Source organism: Cucurbita moschata, unplaced genomic scaffold (assembly GCF_002738365.1).
Source record: "Cucurbita moschata cultivar Rifu unplaced genomic scaffold, Cmos_1.0 Cmo_Scf00020, whole genome shotgun sequence".
Classification (NCBI taxonomy): Eukaryota; Viridiplantae; Streptophyta; class Magnoliopsida; order Cucurbitales; family Cucurbitaceae; genus Cucurbita; species Cucurbita moschata.
In genome coordinates, this window is record NW_019268536.1 from 1,273,145 (window position 1) to 1,294,911 (window position 21,767).

General features: G+C 36.3%; 5 protein-coding genes across 6 annotated transcripts; 4 read left to right on the plus strand and 1 right to left on the minus strand.

Annotated features, from left to right (window-relative positions):
- Positions 1-2,055: 2,055 nt before the first annotated feature.
- Positions 2,056-2,788, plus strand: LOC111457846 (MLP-like protein 43). Its single transcript, XM_023100259.1, has 2 exons — positions 2,056-2,242; positions 2,347-2,788. Exons 1-2 carry the CDS (start codon positions 2,056-2,058, stop codon positions 2,625-2,627), a joined length of 468 nt encoding a protein of 155 aa, XP_022956027.1. The 3' UTR covers positions 2,628-2,788.
- A 3,999-nt stretch (positions 2,789-6,787) lies between these two features.
- Positions 6,788-7,558, plus strand: LOC111457848 (MLP-like protein 43). Its single transcript, XM_023100260.1, has 2 exons — positions 6,788-7,018; positions 7,124-7,558. Exons 1-2 carry the CDS (start codon positions 6,832-6,834, stop codon positions 7,402-7,404), a joined length of 468 nt encoding a protein of 155 aa, XP_022956028.1. The 5' UTR covers positions 6,788-6,831; the 3' UTR covers positions 7,405-7,558.
- Positions 7,559-11,822: 4,264 nt separating this feature from the next.
- Positions 11,823-12,600, plus strand: LOC111457849 (MLP-like protein 43). Its single transcript, XM_023100261.1, has 2 exons — positions 11,823-12,060; positions 12,166-12,600. Exons 1-2 carry the CDS (start codon positions 11,874-11,876, stop codon positions 12,444-12,446), a joined length of 468 nt encoding a protein of 155 aa, XP_022956029.1. The 5' UTR covers positions 11,823-11,873; the 3' UTR covers positions 12,447-12,600.
- Positions 12,601-14,637: 2,037 nt separating this feature from the next.
- LOC111457839 (MLP-like protein 43) lies at positions 14,638-15,433 on the plus strand. Its single transcript, XM_023100249.1, has 2 exons — positions 14,638-14,876; positions 14,960-15,433. Exons 1-2 carry the CDS (start codon positions 14,690-14,692, stop codon positions 15,277-15,279), a joined length of 507 nt encoding a protein of 168 aa, XP_022956017.1. The 5' UTR covers positions 14,638-14,689; the 3' UTR covers positions 15,280-15,433.
- A 2,330-nt stretch (positions 15,434-17,763) lies between these two features.
- LOC111457828 (probable glucan endo-1,3-beta-glucosidase A6) lies at positions 17,764-20,592 on the minus strand. 2 transcript variants are annotated; one of them, XM_023100230.1, is made up of 5 exons: positions 19,971-20,592; positions 18,924-19,174; positions 18,319-18,840; positions 18,096-18,157; positions 17,764-18,058 (listed from the first exon to the last, which is right to left on the minus strand). In XM_023100230.1, exons 1-4 carry the CDS (start codon positions 20,573-20,575, stop codon positions 18,120-18,122), a joined length of 1,416 nt encoding a protein of 471 aa, XP_022955998.1. In that variant the 5' UTR covers positions 20,576-20,592; the 3' UTR covers positions 17,764-18,058; positions 18,096-18,119. The 2 variants fall into 2 exon arrangements, with proteins under 2 accessions (XP_022955998.1, XP_022955997.1); XM_023100229.1 differs by having other exon boundaries at positions 18,013-18,157.
- Positions 20,593-21,767: the final 1,175 nt, after the last annotated feature.

Genomic DNA, 21,767 nt, shown 5'->3' on the forward strand with positions numbered 1-21,767 from the left:
TATGGCCTCCAAATTTATAGCTAGACCCTATCTATATGCCTCATGTCACTTCAACAACTCTCGTCAACTATTAAGATTCAATACTATAAATACCGGGTAAGTGACCCAAATAACAGAGTTGAGGAATGCAAACACGTTCAAATATGAATCAAGGGTTCATTCTTAGTGAGACCTAAAATTATAGTTTTGGATTTAGATTTCAGTTCTCTTAAGCTTAAAATGTATATCAGCTTGTACATATAGTTTTATATTCTCCATTTTTGTACCATCGAACTCACTAAATTCATACCAAATTTCGTAATTCCTAATTCTCGTTGGGTAAATACTACTTTTGTATGTTAGTAATATATTTTTGTACACATAACTGGTAAGAAACTCGTCAGAGTTATAAAAAGAAGAAAAATCATGAAGGTTACAGTATGGTGTTTTTACTTTTAATATTTATTTATTTTATTTAATATTTGGTTATGTCATTTTAAAAATGTTTTCGAACACGTAAGTCTATGGCAATATTTTATAATAAAGTTTCAAATGATTATTTCCGCCCAAAATGATTATGTCATGTATACAATAACGACTTTAGGTTAAGTAGAAATCTAGGGTCGTTACATTACCTATAATACAATATACTAAATGAAAATAAGAGTTCATTGTTCAGGTGAATTCTATGTCGTGAAATATGTTCTCAACTCTTTCTGTGGTCAAGGTTTCAAAATTGCAAATATATGAATCGAGTGCAAAAAAATCTTCTCATTTATGCAAATCAAATAACAAACTCTCACACGCAAGAGTTTGTAACTATTAATTTTTTCAATTAACAAATTAACCAGTGAGATTAAATATTTTGTAGTTCAACCTTTTTACAAATTCATTATATAAGATATTCACATGAACGATTTAGATCAAATCATTTATAACAATTACAAAATATGTCATATTAATATTGTTACCAAGATAAAACATCCAATCTTATTCATATACTATACCATTTAGATCATTACTTGAACATGGATTTCCTGTATATCAACCACATCTTGTTCAAGTTGATTACGCAACTAATCTTGAATTTTTCTTACAATGAATCATATTAAATTGAAAAGAAAAAAAAATCAAAATGATTGTGACCTTTTAACTTTATATCACCTTTCAATTTTCCAATTCTAATTAGAGTGGGGGGCAAAATAATTGTTATCATATAATACTATTTAATTGTGTCATTGTGAATTACGTGATCGATAATATTTTAAATTATTTCTAAATAATTCTTATTTGTAAATTATGAATCACGTGATTCAAACTATTTTTAAATAAGGGTATTTTGAGCCTAAGCCTACCGCTATTGTCTGTTTAAGTTTATTATGTATCATCGTCACCCTCATAATTTTACTATGTTCTTACAAGAAATGCTTTGTTCCCTTCTCTAACCGATATGAGAATCTAACAATCCACTCCCTTAGAAACCTAACATCCTCACTGGCACACTGTCTAATGTCTAGCTCTAATACCATTTATAACAGCTCAAGTATACCGCTAACAGATATTATCCGTTTTGGCTTATTACGTATCGCTATCGACCTCACAGTGCAATTATGGGATGAGACAGTCATGCATTGAAAGGTTAATAAACTGTTAGAGATAATTACGTGTCATATTATAAGTGCATTGTTGTTGACATATGATATAGTTTTTTTTTTTTTCACAACTTATTAATGGTGAAGAATTTATGAGAGAAGAATTGTTAGTGTTTTTTTTTTTCTTTTCTTTAAATAACGTGATTGAAGTATTTTAGTACAAAGTGTAGTAGGAAGTGTATTTTAAAAGTATTTCATTCTACTTCCGTATGCTTCAATGGAAGGTCAAAACTTACCAGATTTTATATAGAGTTTTTGTAAGTGGCAATCTAACCTACTGGTAAGTTGAAATAATTAAAAGCATTATTTGATTTAATTCACAGTGACATAAGTGGCCAGAAATGTAAAGCCCTCCCTATAAATGAGTTCAAGAAAAGACATGTTTGGTATTGCCTTTATCTTTCTTGGCTTAAATCAAAACACCATGGGTTGTTTTGGAAAGCTTGAAATTGATGTACATATCAAGGCTTCAGCTTCAAAGTTCCATGAAATATGTCACAAAAGAACCCACCATATCTCCAATGTCTCTACGGACAAAGTACATGGAGTCGACCTACTCGAAGGCGAATGGGGCGAAGTTGGCTCCATCATCTGCTGGAGATATTTTCACGGTTTATCATTTTTTAAACTTTTTCAACCTTATCTGTTTAAGGGTTTGTTTAGAATGACTTTTCAAATGCTCGTAATAACAACATTTTTATACGTAAACTTGCAGAAGGGAAAGCTAGAGTAGCAAAGGAGAGAATCGAAGCAGTCGACAAAGAGAACAATTCGATCACTTTCGCCGTGATCGAGGGAGACCTTATGGAGAAATACAAGAGTTTTAAGTTAAGTATCCAATGCATTCCAAAGGAGAAGGGAAGTGTGATTCATTGGGTTTTAGAATATGAAAAGGTACATGATGAGATCCCTGATTCACATACTATGCTTCAGTTTTGTATTGATATGTCTAAAGATATTGATGCTCACCTTATGGAAGGCAGCGAAGAACCCTAGCAATATTGCTGCACCAAGTTCTATGGTACTAAACGTATAAATAATTTGCCAATTATCTATGTATGATTTCATTTAAATAAGGCATATGTATGTGTGTTATGTTTGGGTCCTGTTCTATGTGTTGTAATAAGTGGGAGAAATATATTCCAAGTTTCTAAATATTTTTGTACATTAGTTGTATATTATGATACACACTAACTCCATACTAAAGACTTTAATGTCTTAAGGACAGCAAAAGTGTCAAAAAAAAAAATCACATATATGATCATACACATATTAAATATCACAAATATCAATTTTAATACGTGATACATCTAAAGATGTCTTGTGAGATTCTACGTCGGTTGGAGAGGGAAACAAAACGCTTCTTATAAGGGCATAGAAACCTCTCTCTACTAAACGCATTTTAAAAATCGTGAGGGTAACGGCAAGACGTAACGGGCCAAAGCGAACAATATATGTTAGCTGTGGGGTGGAAATATTATAAATGGTATCATAGCCAGATACTGAGTGGTGTGTCAGCGAGGATGTTAGGATCCTATGAGGGTGGATTGTGAGATTCCACATCGGTTGGAGAATCCCAACTAAGGGGGTGGATTGTGAGATGGATTGTGAGATTCCACGTCGGTTGGAGAGGGGAACGAAGCATTCCTTATAAGAGTGTGGAAACCTCTCCATAACAGATGTTTTTTAAAAATTGTGAGGCTAACGATGATACGCAACGACCCAAAGCGGACAATATATGGCAGATAGATTTTTGGTATGATGATGTAATACCGGCTCGGTGACAGCAATAAAACAAATAAATAAACTAAAATAAAGGACGAAGCATGTGGCAGGTGCGACCGTACCCTGCCACCGCTGACGACCGCACGAAAGACAGCTCGAGTTGCCCATTTTCGAGGCCATTCAAGGGTAGAAGAACTCGTTGCAAGCCCACATCGGCTAGAGACTTTGCGCTTGAGACCCACAAGCTTCCACTGGTCGATTAGGAGAAAAGTTAGAGGATTCTTAATGCTGAGGCTTGCAGTTTGAGGTCAGTGGAAACAAAGGGCTCGAAAGGGGCGGAAGGAGGCTGAGAATCAGGAGAAAAAAAATCAGGAGAAGAAGGAAAAACCTGCGCGGCCCATCGCGCGCAGCTTGCAAGGCTCAATGTAAAATGACACCTCGGAACTTTGGATTTTAGCTATGCTCATAGTATACAGGAAAGTAGGATATGAGAAGTATGTCTTAGAAATTTGAGCCCGAAATGAATTGGTGTGGGATATGCAAGGGCATGTTAAACATTTTGATGCATATTTATCGAGAAATGAACTCTTGAGTTATGATATGACTATGATTGATGGTATGCCTTTAATATGATGTAAGCATGTTATGGGAACTTGATTATACATGTTTGAGCGTAAAATGAGTTGAGATGACATGTGTTGAATGGAATTATGTATGTTACCGAAACGCGTACGAAGTATCTTATAAATTGAGGTTCATGACTAGGTATCTATGTTTAGATCGCTATGTTATGTCTCTATGTCACATGTTCATGATTTATGCAGCTATACGTGGACGGTAGGGGTTCGCCAACTAGCCCCTCATCGTAAACCTAACTCGACTGTCAAGGGTTCGGATAACCATATAACTGGCTTATGATTTATGATTGTACTCTGTGGTGACTACTGTGAAATTTGCTAGTTAGCTTCCTGTAGTGAGTTTGTCCGAGCAGCAGAGGTCCACAATTGTCCCTTTAGAGTTGGTCACGATTATTGTTCATGCATGTGATTTATGCGGTTATACGGGGACGGTAGGGGTTCGCCAACTAGCCCCTCATCGTAAGCCTGACTCGATTGTCAGGGTCCAAATAACCATAGAACTGGCACTAGATGTTTTATGATTTGTGCCCTGTGGGGACTATTAGGAAGTTTGCCGGTTAGCTTCCTTTTGGTGAACCTATCACGAGCGGTAAGGGTCCACAGTTCCACCTTAGAGTTGGTCAAGCCTTAACATGCATGAACCCTATGAGATCTAAACCGAGGTCGCGCCTCAAGGTCTTTGAGACATGATGACGATGATGAGAGACTAGTAGAAACGACTAACCAAGAGACCTAGAGAACCTAAGAATATTTCGAGGGCTGGAGGTCCAGATCGGACCATGAACCAAGAGAAAGTAGAATGAAAAATCTTAGGGTGTAGCCTAGGAAGAAGCCAATACCGGAGAACGAATCCCAATAGGAGAATAAGATACCGAACCTATGAACAAGATTAATAAGACTTGATAACGAAATATGAACTACCAGCAAGCTGCTTACTGAGTATATTTTATATACTCATCCCTACTACAACTTTCTTTTCAGGTGGAGATTTATGTAGTGGTCGAGGCGGAGGCACACAAGGTTATTGGCTATAGAGAATCCCATCGCATTTGAGTCTGGAGTTTCTTTGTACTTACCTTTAAATCCAGTCTTTCATGTCTTGTAAATAGTTTGTGGGACGTATCTTAGTGGTCTTTTCTCTTTTCTTTATAAAAACAAAATTTTCATTACTATTTTAATTAAATTTCAAATTGCATGTACGTATTCAAAGGTTTTAAATTTTGCGCACTTTTCTTATTTCTACATCCTTGAGTAACGATCCGTGGTTCGAGTCCACGAAAAGCAGGTCGTTACATATGATCTTGTTCTTTGGACATTTTGATTTTGTAGGTTGGATATGTGTCTAATGAACAATTTATTTATGATCAACATAAATTAAATCACTCCTGGACCAAAAATTATTTTCATTCATGAAAAACACTCACAACCAAGAGTTTGTTGCTATTAAATTTTTCAATCAACACATTTATAAAGGGAATTAAAAATTTTGTAGTTCAAAATTCTGTAGTTCAACCTTTTTACAAATTCATTGTATAAGATACCCACTAGAACCATTTAGATCAAATCATTTGTAATAATTATAAAATATGTCATATTAATATTGTTATCGAGAGACGTCCAATCTTATTCATATTAATATTGTTATCAAGAGACATCCAATCTTATTCATATACAATATGACTTAGATTATTACTTGGACATGGATTTCTTGTATATCAATCACGTATTGTTCAATCTGGTTAAGCTAATAATCTTGGATTTTTGGTATAATGAATCATATTAAATTGAAAAGAAAAAAAAAATAATCAAAATGAGTGTGAACTTACATTTCTATCCCTCTTTGAATTTTACAATTCTAATTAAAGTAGAGGCAAAATAATTGTTATCATATAATGCTATTTAATTGTGTCATTGTGAATTATGTGATCGATAATATTTTAAATTATTTCTAAATAATCGTTACCATATTTGTAAATGATGAATTATGAATGATGTGATTCAAACTATTTTTAAATAAGGGTATTTTGATGACTCAAAAAATTTAATCAATACAACTTAAATGGTACCTGTAACAGCCTAAGCCCATCGCCAGCAGATGTTGTCTGCTTAAGTTCATTATTTATTGGTGTTAGCCTCATAATTTTAATACACGTTTGTTAGGAAGAGGCTTTTACACCCTTTGAAGTAATGCTTCGTTCCCCTCTCCAACCTATGATATCTCACATTAGTTGGGGAAGAGAACAAAACGTCTTTTATAAGGGTGTGGAAACCTTTACCTGGGCCATTACACAACCAAAGTGGGATTTCACAATCCACCCCACTGGGAGCCCAGCGTCTACGCTGGCACACCGCCCGATGTCTGACTCTTATACCGTTTATTATAGCTCAAGTCTATTGCTAACAGATATTATCCACTTTGGCTCATTACGTATTATCGTCGGCCTCGTAGTGAAATCATAGAATGTGACAGTCATGTATTGAAAGGTTAATAAACGATTAGAAATAGTTATGTGTCATATTATAAGTAAGTTGTTGACCTATGATATATAATTTTTCTTGTGATTGAAGTATTTTAGTATAAAGGGTATTTTGAGAGTATTTCATTTTATTTCGATTGTTTTGGGTATGCTTCAATCAAAGGTCAAAACTTACCAAATTTAGTTAAAGAGTTATTGGAGGTTGAAATAATTAAAAACATTATTTGATTTAATTCAAGATGACCTAAGTGGATAGAATTGTGAAATCCCACGCGTGAGAGTAAAGCCCTCTCTATAAATGAGTCCAAGAAGAGACATGTTTGGCATTGCCTTATCTTTCTTGGCTTAAATCAAAACACCATGAGTCGCTTTGGAAAGCTTGAAACTGATGTACATATCAGAGCTTCAGCTTCAAAGTTCCATGAAATATTTCACAAAAGAACCCACCATATCTCTAATGTCTCTACGGACAAAGTGCACGGCGTCGACCTACTCGAAGGCGAATGGGGCGAAGTTGGCTCCATCATCTGCTGGAGATATTTTCACGGTTTATCATTTTTTAAACTTTTTTCAACCCTTTCTTTTTAAGGGTTTGTTTAGAATGATTTTTCAAATGCTCGTAATAACAACATTTTTACACGGAAACTTGCAGAAGGGAAAGCTAGAGTAGCAAAGGAGAGAATCGAAGCAGTCGACAAAGAGAACAATTCAATCACTTTTGCCGTGATCGAGGGAGACCTTATGGAGAAATACAAGAGTTTTAAGTTAAGTATCCAATGCATTCCAAAGGAGAAGGGAAGTGTGATTCATTGGGTTTTAGAATATGAAAAGCTGCATGATGAGATCCCTGATTCACATTCTATGCTTCAGTTTTGTGTTGAGATGTCTAAAGACATTGATGCTCACCTTATGGAAGGCAGTGAAGAACCCTAGCCATATTGCTGCACTAAGTTATGGGGTACTATACGTATAAATAATTTGCCAATTATCTATGTATAATTTCATTTAAATAAGGCATATATATGTGTGTTATGTTTGGGTCTTGTTCTATGTGTTGTAATAAGTGGGAGAAATATATTCCAAGTTTCTAAATACTTTTGTGCATTAGTTGTATATTTTGATACACACTAACTCCATACTAAAGACTTTAATGTCGAAAGGACAGCACAAGTGTCAATATATATATATATATATATATGATCATACACAAATATTAAATATCACATGTATCAATTTTAATACGTGATACATCTAAAGATGTCTTGTGAGATCCTACATTGGTTGAAGAGGGAAACAAAACGTTTTTTTATAAGGGCATAGAAACCTTTCTCTAATAGACGTATTTTAAAAATTGTGAGGGTAACGACGATACGTAACGGGCCAAAGCGAACAATATATATTAGCTGTGGGGTTGAAATATTATAAATGGTATCATAGCCGATACTCGGAGGTGCGTCAGCAAAAATATTGGGATCTTGAGGGAGTGGATTGTGAGATCTCACTTCGGTTGGACAGGGGAACGAAGCATTCTTATAAGAGTGTGGAAACCTCTCTGTAACAGATGTTTTTTAAAAACCTTGAGGCTAAAGGTGATTCATAACGGTCCAAAATAAATAATATATGTTAATTGTGAGCTGCCGATAGATTTTTTGTATGATGATGTAATACCCGTCCGATAATAGCAATAAAACAAAAACATAAACTAAAATAAAGGAGGAAGCGTGTGGCAAGTGCGACCGTACCCTGCCACTGCTGACGACCGCACGAAAGACAGCTCGAGTTGCCCATTTCGAGGCCATTCAAGGGTAGGAGAACTCGTTGCAAGCCCACATCGGCTAGAGACTTCACGTTTGAGACCCACAAGCGTCAACTGATCCATTAGGAGAAAAGTTAGAGGATTCTTAATGCTAAGGCTTGAAGTTCAAGGTCAGTGGAGACAAAAGGGGTCGAAAGGGGCGGAAGGAGGCTGAGAATCGAGGCATCACTTTAGGTAAGTGTTTTGTATGCATTTCTTTTCAAGAACTCTCAAGTGTGTAGAAGATGACATCTATGACTTCATCTTGAGTAGATCTACGAGGTTTGAGGATGGTTTAGGCGTCCAAAACGAAATTGGGGGAGAAAAACCTGCGCGGCCTGCGCAGCGCATCGCGCGCAGCTTGCGAGGCCCATCGTTCGTGCTCTCTGCGGCCCAACCCGAGCGCGCTTGACTCGTGGCGGCCAACCCGGTCTGCGGCGATCTGGTCTAACTAGGCTGAGGGGTTTTTGCTCCTTTTGCTTAAATTCTCCGTTTTAACTCTGATTTTGGCGTCGTTTTCATCTACTTCCATCATTTTTACGAATGTAGGACCCAATTGAAGAGTTTAGCAATTTTGGAATTTGTTTGAGGATGTAAACTCAAATAAAAAGTGTCACGCTTTCCAGGTAAGTGACACCTCGGAACCTTGGATTTTAGCTATGCTCATAGCATGCAGGAAAGTAGGATATGAGAAGCATGTCTTAGAAATTTGAGCCCGAAATGAATTGGTGTGGGATATGCATGGGCATGTTAAACGTTTTGATGCACATTTATCAAGAAATGAACTCTTGAGTTATGATATGACTATGATTGATGGTATGCCTTTAATATGATGTAAGCATGTTATGGGAACCTGATTATACATGTTTGAGCATAGAATGAGTTGAGATGACATATGTTGAATGGAATTATGTATGTTACCAAAATGCGTACGAAGTATCTTATAAATTGAGATTCATGACTAGGTATCTATGTTTAGATCGTTATGCTATGTCTCTATGTCACATGTTCATGATTTATGCAGTTATACGGGGATGGTAGGGGTTCGCCAACTAGCCCCTCATCGTAAACCTAACTCGATTGTCAAGGGTTCAGATAACCATATAACTGGCTTATGATTTATGATTTATGATTGTACCTGTGGTGACTACTGTGAAATTTGCTAGTTAGCTTCTTGTAGTGAGTCTGTCACGAGCAGCAGAAGTCCACAGTTGTACCTTTAGAGTTGGTCACAATTATTATTCATGCATGTGATTTATGCGATTATACAGGAACGGTAGGGGTTCGCCAACTAGCCCCTTATTGTAAGCCTGACTCGATTGTCAGGGTCCGGATAACCATAGAACTGGCACTGGATGTTTTATGATTTGTGCCCTGTGGGGATTATTAGGAAGTTTTCTAGTTAGCTTTCTTTTGGTGAACCTATCACGAGCGGTAGGGGTCCAAAGTTGCACCTTAGAGTTGGTCGAGCCTTAACATGCATGAACCCTATGAGATCTATATCGAGGTTGCACCTCAAGGTCTTTGAGATATGATGACGATGATGAGAGACTAGCAGAAACGACTAACCAGGAGACCTAGAGAACCTAAGAATATTTCGAGGGTTGGAGGTCCAGATAGGACCATGAACCAAGAGAAAGTAGAATGAAAAATCTTAGGGTGTAACCTAGGAAGAAGCCTATACAAGAGAACGAATCCGAATAGGAGAATAAGATACCGAACCTATGAACAAAATTAATAAGACTTGATAACGAAATATGAACTACCAGCAAGCTGCTTACTGAGTATATTTTATATACTATCCCTACTGCTCCAACTTTCATTTCAAGTGGAGATTTATGTAGTGGTCGAGGCGGAGGCACACAGGGCTGTTGGCTATAGAGAATCCCATCACATTTGTGTCTGGAGTTTCTTTGTACTTACCTTTAAATCCGATCTTTCATGTCTTTTAAATAGTTTGACGGAACGGTGTTGTATCTTAGTGGTCTTTTCTCTTTTCTTTATAAAAACAAAATTTTCATTACTATTTTAATTAAATTTCAAATTGTATGCACGTATTCAAAGGTTTTAAATTTTACGCACTTTTCTTATTTCTACATCCTTGATAACGATTCGTGGTTCAAGTCCACGAAAAGCAGGTCGTTACATATGATCTTGTTCTTTGGACATGTTGATTTTGTAAGTTGGATATGTGTCTAATGAAATTTATTTATGATCAACATAAATTAAATCACTCCTGGACCAAAAATTATTTTCATTCATGAAAAACACTCACAACCAAGAGTAGCTATTAAATTTTTCAATCAACACATTTATAAAGGGAATTAAAAATTTTGTAGTTCAACCTTTCTACAAACTCATTAGGTAAGATACCCACTAGAACCATTTAACCATTTAGATCAAATCATTTGTAATAATTACAAAATATGTCATTAATATTGTTATCAAGAGACGTCCAATCTTATTCATATTAATATTGTTATCAAGAGACATCCAATCTTATTCATATACTATATGACTTAGATTATTACTTGAACATGGATTTCTTGTATATCAACCATGTATTGTTCTTGTTAAACTAATAATCTTGGATTTTTCGAATCATATTAAATTGAAAAAAAAAAAGATAATCAAAATGAGTGTGAACTTACATTTCTATCCCCCTTTGAATTTTACAATTCTAATTAAAGTAGAGGCAAAATTATTGTTATCATATAATACTATTTAATTGTGTCATCGTGAATTATGTGATCAATAATATTTTTAATTATTTCTAAATAATCGTTACCATATTTGTAAATGATGAATTATGAATGATGTGATTCAAACTATTTTTAAATAATGGTATTTTGATGACTCAAAAAATTCAATCAATACAACTTAAATGGTACATGTAATAGCCTAAGTCCACCGCTAGCAGACATTGTCCGCTTAAGTTTATTATTTATCGGTGTCAACCTCATAATTTTAATATACGTTTGTTAGGGAGAGGCTTTTACACCCTTGCAAGAAATGCTTCGTTCCCCTCTCCAACCTGTGATATCCCACGTTGGTTGGGGAGGAGAACAAAACGTCTTTTATAAGGGTGTGGAAGCCTTTACCTGGGCCGTTACACAACCGATGTGGGATTTCACAATCCACCCCACTGGGAGCCAAGCGTCCTCGCTGGCACACCGCCCGGTGTCTGGCTCTTATACCATTTATTATAGCTCAAGTCTACTGCTAACAGATATTATCCACTTTGGCTCGTTACGTATTATTGTCCGCCTCGTAGTGAAATCATAGAATGGTATTGAAAGGTTAATAAATTGTTAGAAATAACTTATAAGTAAGTTGTATGATATATAATTTTTTTCTTGTGATTGAAGTATTTTAGTATAAAGTGTACTTTGAGAGTATTTCAATCCATCAATGGTCAAAACTTACCAAATTTATAGAGTTATTGGAGATTGAAATAATTAAAAACATTATTTGATTTAATTCAAGATGACATAAGTAGATAGAATTGTGAAATCCCACATGTGAGAGTAAAGCCCTCTCTATAAATGAGTCCAAGAAGAGACATGTTTGGCATTGCCTTATCTTTCTTGGCTTAAATCAAAACACCATGGGTCGCTTTGGAAAGCTTGAAACTGATGTACATATCAGAGCTTCAACTTCAAAGTTCCATGAAATATTTCACAAAAGAACCCACCATATCTCCAATGTCTCTACCGACAAAGTGCACGGCGTTGACCTACTCGAAGGCGAATGGGGCGAAGTTGGCTCCATCATCTGCTGGAGATATTTTCACGGTTCATCATTTTTTTAACTTTTTCGACCGTTTTCTTTTAAGGGTTTGTTTAGAATGACTTTTTCAAATGCTTGTAATAACAACATTTTTACACGGAAACTTGCAGATGGGAAGGCTAGAGTGTTAAAGGAGAGAATCGAAGCAGTCGACGAAGAGAACAACTCGATCACTTTCACCGTGATCGAGGGAGACCTTACGGAGAAATACAAGAGCTTCAAGTTTAATATCCAATGCATTCCAAAGGAGAAGGGAAGTGTGATTCATTGGGTTTTAGAATATGAAAAGCTGCATGATGAGATCCCTGATTCACATTCTATGCTTCAGTTTTGTATTGATGTGTCTAAAGACATTGATGCTCACCTTATGGAAGGCAGTGAAGAACCCTAGCCATATTGCTGCACTAAGTTCTATGGTACTATACGTATAAATAATTTGCCAATTATGTATGTATAATTTCATTTAAATAAGGCATATGTATGTGTGTTATGTTTGGGTCCTGTTCTATGTGCTGTAATAAGTGGAAGAAATATATTCCAAGTTTCTAAATGCTTGTGTTCTATAAAATGATCTTGTGTAAAATAATTTAAGCTCGATCTGATCTATATGCCTCATTGCTCAACAAACGTTCATTACTAGTAAGATCTAAAATTCATTCCTAGTGAGATCTAAAACCATAGTTTTGGATTTCAATTCTTTTTATATGCTTAAAATGTATATTAGGTTTTGGATTTTAGTTCTTTTCATATGCTTAAAATGTTCGTACGTATAATTTTATATTCACCATTTTTGTACACATCAAACCCACCAAGTTCTTATCAAGGTTTTTAAAATGATACGTTAGACAGAGGTTTCCACACTCTTGTAAATAATGTTTAAACAATTCACCCTCCAACATAAGGGCCCAGTGTCTTCGCTAGCACTCGTTCCCTTCTCCAATTGATGTGGGACCCCACAATCTACCCCCTTCGAGACCCAGCATCCATGCTTGGACACCGCCTCGTATCCTTCCCCTTCGGGGTTCAACCTCCTCGATGACACATCGTCCAAGTGTCTGACTATGATACCATTTGTAATAGTCCAAGCTCATTACTAGTAAATATTGTCCTCTTTGTACTTTCCCTTTTGAACTTCCCCTCAAAGTTTTTAAAATGCCTCTCGTAGAGAGAAATTTTCACACCCTTATAAAGAATGTTTCATTCTCCTCCCCAACCGATATGGGATCTCACTATATATTAATCGTATATTTTCATACGCACTAACTCCACACTAAAGACTTTAACGTCATAAGGGCGAAAAAAGTTTCATAAAAAGAAGAAAAATCACATAACATCAATTTTAATACATGATGCATTTATATATGTCTACGGGATAGGGACGAGAACTATCATCATTCTTGTCTCCTGTTCAATTTTAATATCCTCCGTCCAACCAAAGGCTCAATGACATAGTAAATACATCATAAGAACATGAGATAAAGAACGTGAAAAGGGTTAAAAAAAGAAGATAAGGGCAAGAAAAGAGAATAGAAAGTATGTGTAGGAAGATGATGAAGATTGATGTTGAAACTCGATGGAGATTAGAAGAAGACAATAAAACCTTAGCTGGATGCATTGCATTATCCCCTCAACCATACCCACTCAAACTATTCTATACTTTTTCTTTTCTATCCTTCCAACTTTTCCCACCACATAACAAGATTCTGATTCGTAAGAGTACAAGTTCACCACTAGTAGATATTTTCTTATTTGAACTTTTTATTTCAGACTTTTCTTCACGATTTTTAAAACGCGCCTGCTAGGAAGGTGCTTCACGCCCTTATAAAAAATGTTTTGTTCTCCTCACCAACCGGGATCTCACATTTTCTTTATTTCTATACGAAAAAAATGAAGTAAAATAAAAGAAATTGTACGTTAATCTTCCTTTGTTCCTTCACTTCTTTTAGAAACAATTTCATGTAGGTTCGATGCTCAAGATTCAGATTAATATTCATAATTCAGATTTGATACCTGATGGCTCTTACATTTTTTCTGCATTCTCTGCGACATGGTCACGTTCCTTACTTTTGCTTCTAAGAGTGAATTATTCCCACAAATCAACCTGGGTCTTTTCAATATGTTTAGCTTTAGAGTTTTGAGTATGTTTCACTTGTTTTCAGTATGTTTAATATGTATCTTGTTAGTATAGATATTGACTTTTAATTCTTTTAACCTTTTATATAAGTCATCCAAATTTTTAGAATCGTTTTTATTCAAATATAGTCTCAGTTCATTTATGTACTTCTCATTTACTCGATTGTCTGAACTTCTCCTTTACTCGATTGTCACATGTCACAGTTTAATTCCTTTCTTCTTCTTATACTAGCTCAATGCAAATTCTCTTAAATTTCTCAAGTGGCCAAAATCATAAATTCTTTAAAAAAAGTCTAATAGATTCTTGAAGTCAACATGTTCATAATTTTAAAAAAAAATTAATCCAACGAGTGAACAAAAATCTAAAACCGACACCCAATAATAATACGACATGTGGTATCGAACCATACCTCATGCGAGAGCAAACTCTTTCTTTAAATAGGGAAAGAAGAGACATGCTTGGCAATACATTCAAGATAGGAACTTTGTACAACATCAATTATGGGATGCCTTGAAAAGTTAGAGGCTGAGGTAGAAATCAACTCTCCAGCTTCAAAGCTTCACCAAACATTTCATGCAAGACCTTACCACATGTGCAATGCCAGTCCAAACAAGTTACAAAGCTGCAAACTACTCGAAGGCGAATGGGGCAAAGTCGGATCTGTTCTTCTATGGAACTTTGTTCATGGTTTGCTTTCAATTTCGATTCGAAGTGATTTTAATCCTTTTAAACCAAACATGTCGTTTAAGTGATTTGAATCAAATTTGTAGATGGGAAAACATGCGTTTCAAAGGAGTTGATCGAAGCGATTGACGAGGAGAATAATTTGGTGACTTTCAAAGTGTTAGAGGGAGATATTTTGAAGGATCATAAGAGCTTCAAAATTACTATGCAAGGCATTCCAAAGGGAAAGGAGAAAAGTGTGGTTCATTGGACTTTAGAATATGAGAAAAAACATGACAAATTAATTCCAAATTCATATGAAAGCAGCGTCATGCAACTTTGTGTTGATGTCGCAAAAGATCTTGGAGCTCACCTTGTGAAAATGGAAAGTAATCAAGAAGCACTTTTGAGTTCTGTGGCTGCTTAGGCTTTGTGACCTTTAGGGGGTTGCTATGAGGTATCAAATGGCGTTTTATGTTTAAATAATACTCGTGAACTTGTCCGATGGTATCATGAGTTGGGAGAAGGAATGAAAATCTACTCTTATGCTTAAATAAAATATGATTATTATTGATATTATCCGTAAATTTGATCGATCTAGTTAAAGTTCTAACTGATTTCTACTTCAAATATTATCCATACCTTTTTCTAACCAAATTAGAAAAATCTTCACCAAACAAGAAATGAAAACATTCAAAAATTCAACCAACAAAAACATGTAATATCAAAGCTCGATGGAAAATCAAGAAGGTGCAAAAACACCTCAACTCGACTCAAACTAAAATATCCAAACACAGGAAAATAAAAATTAAAAAAAAAAAAAAAGAAGATTATTTGTTCTTATTTTCAATACAATATTCTAAATGAAGAAAAAGAAAATTATCTTTCATCAAACCCATGACCTAAGTTCATGATTCAAATCAATGAAACATGAAAAATAAGTGAGTTTGTGAGCTAAGGCTAAGACTTGAGACTATTTACATCGATTATACGTTCCGCTGCATTCTCTGTCATAAGGATTAGCTTCACGAGGCTGACACTTTCCACGGTAAGGTTTACCTCTACCATTAGCACAAGGTGCTTTGTTTTTATCCAAAAATTCATAGGTTAAATCCTTAGGTCGTCCGAGAAACCTCCGACTTATCTCTGACTCCATCAACGTCTCAACTTCTTTATAGCACTCCGCTATCGAACCATTGCATGGGCTTATCAAGCTATCGACTGCGACGACAACGACGACGTTAGTAAAAATCAATAGATATAGAAGGCCGAGGACGAGGTTGAGGCTTGAATGGCTTGAGCTTCCTTCCATGTCTTTGGTGTTCTTAGTTACTTCTTGTGTTTTTTACACTAAATTTATATGAATTAGAAAGGAAGAGGAAAAGCCAACTTTAAGTAGTGGAAACTATCATTATGGATGCTTGTAATTGGATCAAGAAAATGACATTATTGATGAGAATTTTGGATGTAGACAAGTCAACGAGCATGCCGAGAAAAACTCTCTATTTTCTACGAGCGTGAAGCTTACCTCAATTGTTTAAGGTATATACTCAATCAAGGGATCAGAGTTTTGTTGTTTGAGCAGGTATCTTTTGGCTTTCTTTCAGCGTCGAGTTTGACTCGATTGTTTAAGATATATATTTTCAATTAAGAGGTTAGATTTTCGTTGTTTCATTCGTTGGGGAGGAGAACAAAACACCCTTTATAAGGGTGTGGAAACCTTCCCCCGAACAAACGCGTTTTAAAAGGTTGAGGGAAAACCTAAAGAAGACAGCTGCTACTAGCGGTGAGCTTGGACCGTTACATTTTTTTAGGAATTAAAAAATATAAAATTTGTGATACAAAATAAAAATCAAAACTTAAAAATGGGTGAAAAAGCACTATCTTAGAGTGACTAAACCATCATCTTCCATCTCGACATGTCGGCCATATTCTTTTCTAATTAATAATCCACGTTGAAGTAATGATGTTCAAATTATATTTTAATAATTAAAGATAATTTACCATTTATTACTCACTATACATATATATATGACGTATGAACTATTAAACTTTGACGTCAACTCGCTTCATTGCATTTTTGACATTTACCGGTGACTTAATTACATGACCTCTAAAGTTAGGTATGTGTCCCTTGAAACAATTCTATGTCGGGTGACTTCCTAAAGAATTTTTTATGAGACATATGAGTAAAGACAAAACATACTGAAAGAACATGTGTTGGTCTACGAGGATAATCTTTACTCCTAAAGACACTTTGTTCACAGAGGATACGAGAGAATGTTGGAGTCATCAAGTGTCGAATTCAGATTCTAAATTCTAGTTCGAATCATGGGCATTAGATTGTGAGGTCTCACATCGATTAGAGAGAGGAACGAAGCATTCCTTATAAGGGTGTGAAAATCTCTCCCTAGTAAACGTGTTTTAAAACCATGAGACCGACGGCGATACATAATGGCTAAAGCAAACAATATCTGCGTGCAATGGGTTTGGGTTATTACAAATGGTATTAGATTCAAATACCAAGTCCCACAATAGTTGGAGAGAGGAACGAAACATTCTTGATAAGGATGTGGAAACCTCTCATTAATAAACGCGTTTTGAAACTATGAGACTGATGACCGTACGTAATAGACTAAAACAGAGTTTTGCAAATCACATTTACTCGAGCACCAAAGGTTTGATATCATGAGGAGTAGTATCCACAATGAATGGTATTGCTCAAATGAATGATGGCTTGCTAAAAAAGAAATTAGTGATATTCATCATCAAAGTCAAGTCCAATGACACTACCCAATCACCACTCATAAACCCTAACTTTATTGAGGTTGCACCTTCAAAGTGGATCTTTTTTGAAGGACAATAAGTGGATTTAGTGTTATGAATGGATGATTATGAATGCCACTATTGGATCACGTTACTTGTTCCTCACTTCTAAGAGTAAAAACTATCTTCACAAACTAACACAAATCCTTTCAGCTTTACTATAGAGTTCTTATGCTCTCATTTGAACGTGGTATATGTTCCTAACTCTGATTATATCATTCTAATATCTAATCACACCATGAAAAAGAACGGTGGCAACTTCTTTTTAAACTTTTTTTTTTTTTTTAGAACCGTCGGTCGCTCCAGGTGGGCATGCATACGTGAACCGTTCTTAAACCTTCAAACAAGTCATATCAATATTAAGAGAGTGGAGAAACGAATCCATATATAAGGAGGATGAGTTCGAGCAACAACGAAAAGAAAAAGGAAAAATAGTCCCCTTTAGAAAGTCACACTCGGGAACCTACACGAACCATTACCTGCCAAGAAAATTATGAAATTAGTCTAATTTAATCGTATTACCATAAAACAAAAAAAAAAAATTAATGAAATTTTGAAAGTTAAAAAATTGTTTTTTAAACATATTTAGTATTTTATATTCAAAATATTAACGATTTTCATCCGAAAGAATTGAGCTCACTCGGATCCATTGTTGTCTCTTGAGCAAGTCCATTGAAATGACAGCTTGCTCCTTGGCTCCTAAACTTCGACCAATATGAACTAAAAGCATAGCTTGCATGCCAATAAACCGATACCGGCTCATAGCACTCCCTCCCCGGCCACAGAGCCTCACAACTCCCGTCTCCTCCGCCGCACACCTCCGTTATCGCTGCCTGCAGCTCCATCGGATCCACCCCTCTCGCCACCACGCACCACAGCCTCCCCCGAAACGGCACATTGTTCTCCACCACCGGTAGAGGATCATAATCAACCGATGGTTTCTTTCCCGTCAAGTCGATTTGGTAATTTGGACTCCCGTCGAACCTCAACAGCCCCCAATGTCGCTCCGTCCCCGGCCCTGGCTTTTGGTTCTCGTCGAACAAAGAAAATATGAACGTCGGTACCACCACCCTTGGTCTCGCCGGTGTTCCTATCGTCGGCTTCGTCATTACCCTCTTTACTAGATTCCGATTGTAGGTCGCCGCATTGAGGAGATTGGCGCCTAGGGTAAACGATACGAATAAATGATTGAATATGTTGAAATTAATAATTTTAAGCTTTTGAGTTTAGTGGTAGTTTTAATACCGGGTTGTTCGATATCTCCGGCAGTCGGCCACCCGGTCTCCGATATGACGAGGCGAATATTTGTGTAGCCAAGTTTGGCCATTGCAAAGATGAAAGAATCAAGCATTTCGTCCAAAAGATTAGTATAAACAAGCCCACTTCCCCTGTCGATCTGTTCAAGGTTTCCATTGAAAAGGGCAAAATCTAAGTTGATATCCATGGGGTTTGCTGACCATGGAAAATATGGATACGCATTGATGAACAAGGAAGACCTGTTACAAATATAAAATTATAATATAACGTTAGAACATCATTTTTAAAAACTTAAATGTGTGAGATCTCATATTGATTGGAGAGGTGAATGAGTGTCAGCGAGGACATCGAGTCTCAAAGGGAGTAGACACAGACGGTGTGCCAACAAAGACGATGGGCCTCGAAGGGGGTGGATATCGGGCGGTGTGCCAGCAAGGACTTTAGGCCCCAAAGGAGGGTGGATTGTGAGATCCTACAACGATAGGAGAAGGGAATGATATCAATTGGAGAGGGGAACAAGTGTCGACGATGACTCAGGGTTTCGAAGGGGGTGGATTGTGAGATCTCAGTTCAGTGCAAGAGGGGAACAAAGCATTCTGTATAAGGGTGTGGAAACCTCCCCTAACATACGTGTTTTAAAAATTTTGAGAGGAAGCCCAAAAAGACAAGCTAGCTGTGGGCTTGGACAATAGGTTGGGATACGAAAATTTCAATATTATAACATAGTTTTACATACTGGGGTCGGGATGGGGACGAATATAATCTCTGTCTCTAGCCTTGATACCTGATTCGCTAATAAAGAAAAATCTCTCTCCATTTCATCTCTCATTTTTTATTGGTACTAAGATCCTCCGTGAATTAAATGGACATCTCTCGACATATTATAGCACAAAATCTAAGGTTGATATTTTTGAAAATTTAACACAAAATCTAATGTTGATATTTTTGAAATTTTAAATTTTCGAGTAGAATTTTAAGCATTAAAAACACATTTTTTTAAGATTAAATTTACCGTAACCTATCAACATAACTAACCTGGACTCGTCCAAGAACTCCAACATCGGAGCCACCACGGTCCACCGAATATCCGAACGAAACATCCCTCTAGACGGCGGAAACGTGGTCTCCAAAACGTCCATAGCCACCGGAGTTCCAACTCTAATGATCTGCAAGTTAAAAGCTACAAGGGATCGCCAAACCCTTCTCATGGCCGGCACAAGGTCATTCCAAACTAGACGATCGCCATAAGAATCATAGCTCAAAACTTCATTACCGACAAGAATAAAGCGAATCATGGTACCAGGATAAAAAGGGACAACGTTGTTTAGAACCCATTGGTCGGCTCTTGTCTGGTTGTTGGCAATGTCTGAAATTTCATTATTGGGTATCATAATTGAAACTTGAATCTTTGTCCCTGACAAAAGGCTCAAGATTTCATGGTTAGCATCATAGAGCTTCACTCTGCCGGCTTTCATGGATTTGATCATTTCAATGGCAACCTTTGGAGGTGGAAGGTTGCTCCCAAGTTGGCCATAGTTGATTCCAATTTTGTTGGAAACTTCTGCGTCGGCTAAGAAATGCTTACAAGAAATGAACGGAAAAGAGAAGAAAAGGACGAGATTGAGAGAAAAAGTTGTCATAGCTTTAAGAACTTAAAAAACGTGGGATTATGAGTGAGTTTGGAGCGTTTTAAAAGGGTTCAGGGTTTACGAATAAGGGGTTAGTTTGGGAGAGTAAAGATTATGAACGAATGAAAAAGAGTCGTGGATCAAAGTGGCAAAAGGAATGAGGATTTGTTAAAGAAAGAGACAAAGATTATGAATTGAAAAGAAGTGAAGGTGAGAGGAGTGTTTTTTTTTTTTTTTTTTTTCTTATGCAAAATGGATGTTTTGAATGATATTATCCATCTCGGGATCTGTTATGTACGTCATTATCCAATGTATACCTTAGGTAGGACTAACCCTAGCCTGTTTTGTAACGAGGCCAAAGATGTTTTGACGATGAACTACAAACTATAAGCTTAATGTAAGATAGTGTCATGGTACTCCCAAGTAAAGGTCTTGAGCTACCCTAGATGGAACTTGACGATGAAGAGTGTGGCAGCTGAAGTGTCAGTGGTGGCATGGTCGTTGTGGGCAGACCTTTGTAACAGTTCAAACCCACTACTAATAGATATTGTCCGTTTTGACTTGTTACGTATCATCGTCAGTCTCATGATTTTGAAATGTGTTGGCTAGGGAGAGGTTTTCACCCTTGTAAGAAACGTTTCGTTCCCCTCATCAACCACATAAAGTCACAAGTTGTCAGGATGACGGGAATGTGTGAGAGATTGGTGTTAGAGCGTAGAAGAGTGGAAATTTTTTTAACCCTTGCTAATGATTATGATATAAGCATAGGATAAGATTATTTCTATGCCCATAATTCAATAACGTAGAAAAAAACTTCAATTATTCACCCACTTTTCACCTAACAAATTAATTGCTTAATAAACCAAGTTTTTTTACACCATCTTTTATTTCATTGATCCGACCATTGACTTAAAAGTTCATGAAAATCGACGGAGTATATCATATTTTTCAATTAGATTGCATAGTACTTGGTCGACTTCTCAATGGGTATTCATAGATTTAGGTCAAATAAGAACGCATAGATCTTGATTGGTTCTTACAATTATGAGTCCTCAAAATCCCAACTAGCTTTATCTAGATTGTGGACTAGAAACCTAATCTCTGGAACGATTAGAAATCCACCAAGATTTTTAGTAGAATGATTCTATTTTGTTGTATGGATAATGTCTCACGTGTCGATGTTTTGATGGTGTATGAAATGAGT

What these genes read in the sequence shown, in the direction of transcription:
- LOC111457846 (XM_023100259.1), top strand. Translation starts at nt 2,056, where the DNA reads ATGGGTTGTTTTGGAAAGCTTGAAATTGATGTACATATCAAGGCTTCA. An exon ending in CTGCTGGAGATATTTTCACG is followed by an intron (nt 2,243 to 2,346) that starts GTTTATCATTTT and finishes GTAAACTTGCAG; the next exon opens with AAGGGAAAGCTAGAGTAGCA.
- LOC111457848 (XM_023100260.1), top strand. Translation starts at nt 6,832, where the DNA reads ATGAGTCGCTTTGGAAAGCTTGAAACTGATGTACATATCAGAGCTTCA. An exon ending in CTGCTGGAGATATTTTCACG is followed by an intron (nt 7,019 to 7,123) that starts GTTTATCATTTT and finishes GGAAACTTGCAG; the next exon opens with AAGGGAAAGCTAGAGTAGCA.
- LOC111457849 (XM_023100261.1), top strand. Translation starts at nt 11,874, where the DNA reads ATGGGTCGCTTTGGAAAGCTTGAAACTGATGTACATATCAGAGCTTCA. An exon ending in CTGCTGGAGATATTTTCACG is followed by an intron (nt 12,061 to 12,165) that starts GTTCATCATTTT and finishes GGAAACTTGCAG; the next exon opens with ATGGGAAGGCTAGAGTGTTA.
- LOC111457828 (XM_023100230.1), bottom strand. Translation starts at nt 20,575, where the DNA reads ATGACAACTTTTTCTCTCAATCTCGTCCTTTTCTTCTCTTTTCCGTTC. An exon ending in GAGTTCTTGGACGAGTCCAG is followed by an intron (nt 19,175 to 19,970) that starts GTTAGTTATGTT and finishes TATTTGTAACAG; the next exon opens with GTCTTCCTTGTTCATCAATG. An exon ending in CGGAGATATCGAACAACCCG is followed by an intron (nt 18,841 to 18,923) that starts GTATTAAAACTA and finishes CGTTTACCCTAG; the next exon opens with GCGCCAATCTCCTCAATGCG.
- LOC111457839 (XM_023100249.1), top strand. Translation starts at nt 14,690, where the DNA reads ATGGGATGCCTTGAAAAGTTAGAGGCTGAGGTAGAAATCAACTCTCCA. An exon ending in TCTATGGAACTTTGTTCATG is followed by an intron (nt 14,877 to 14,959) that starts GTTTGCTTTCAA and finishes TCAAATTTGTAG; the next exon opens with ATGGGAAAACATGCGTTTCA.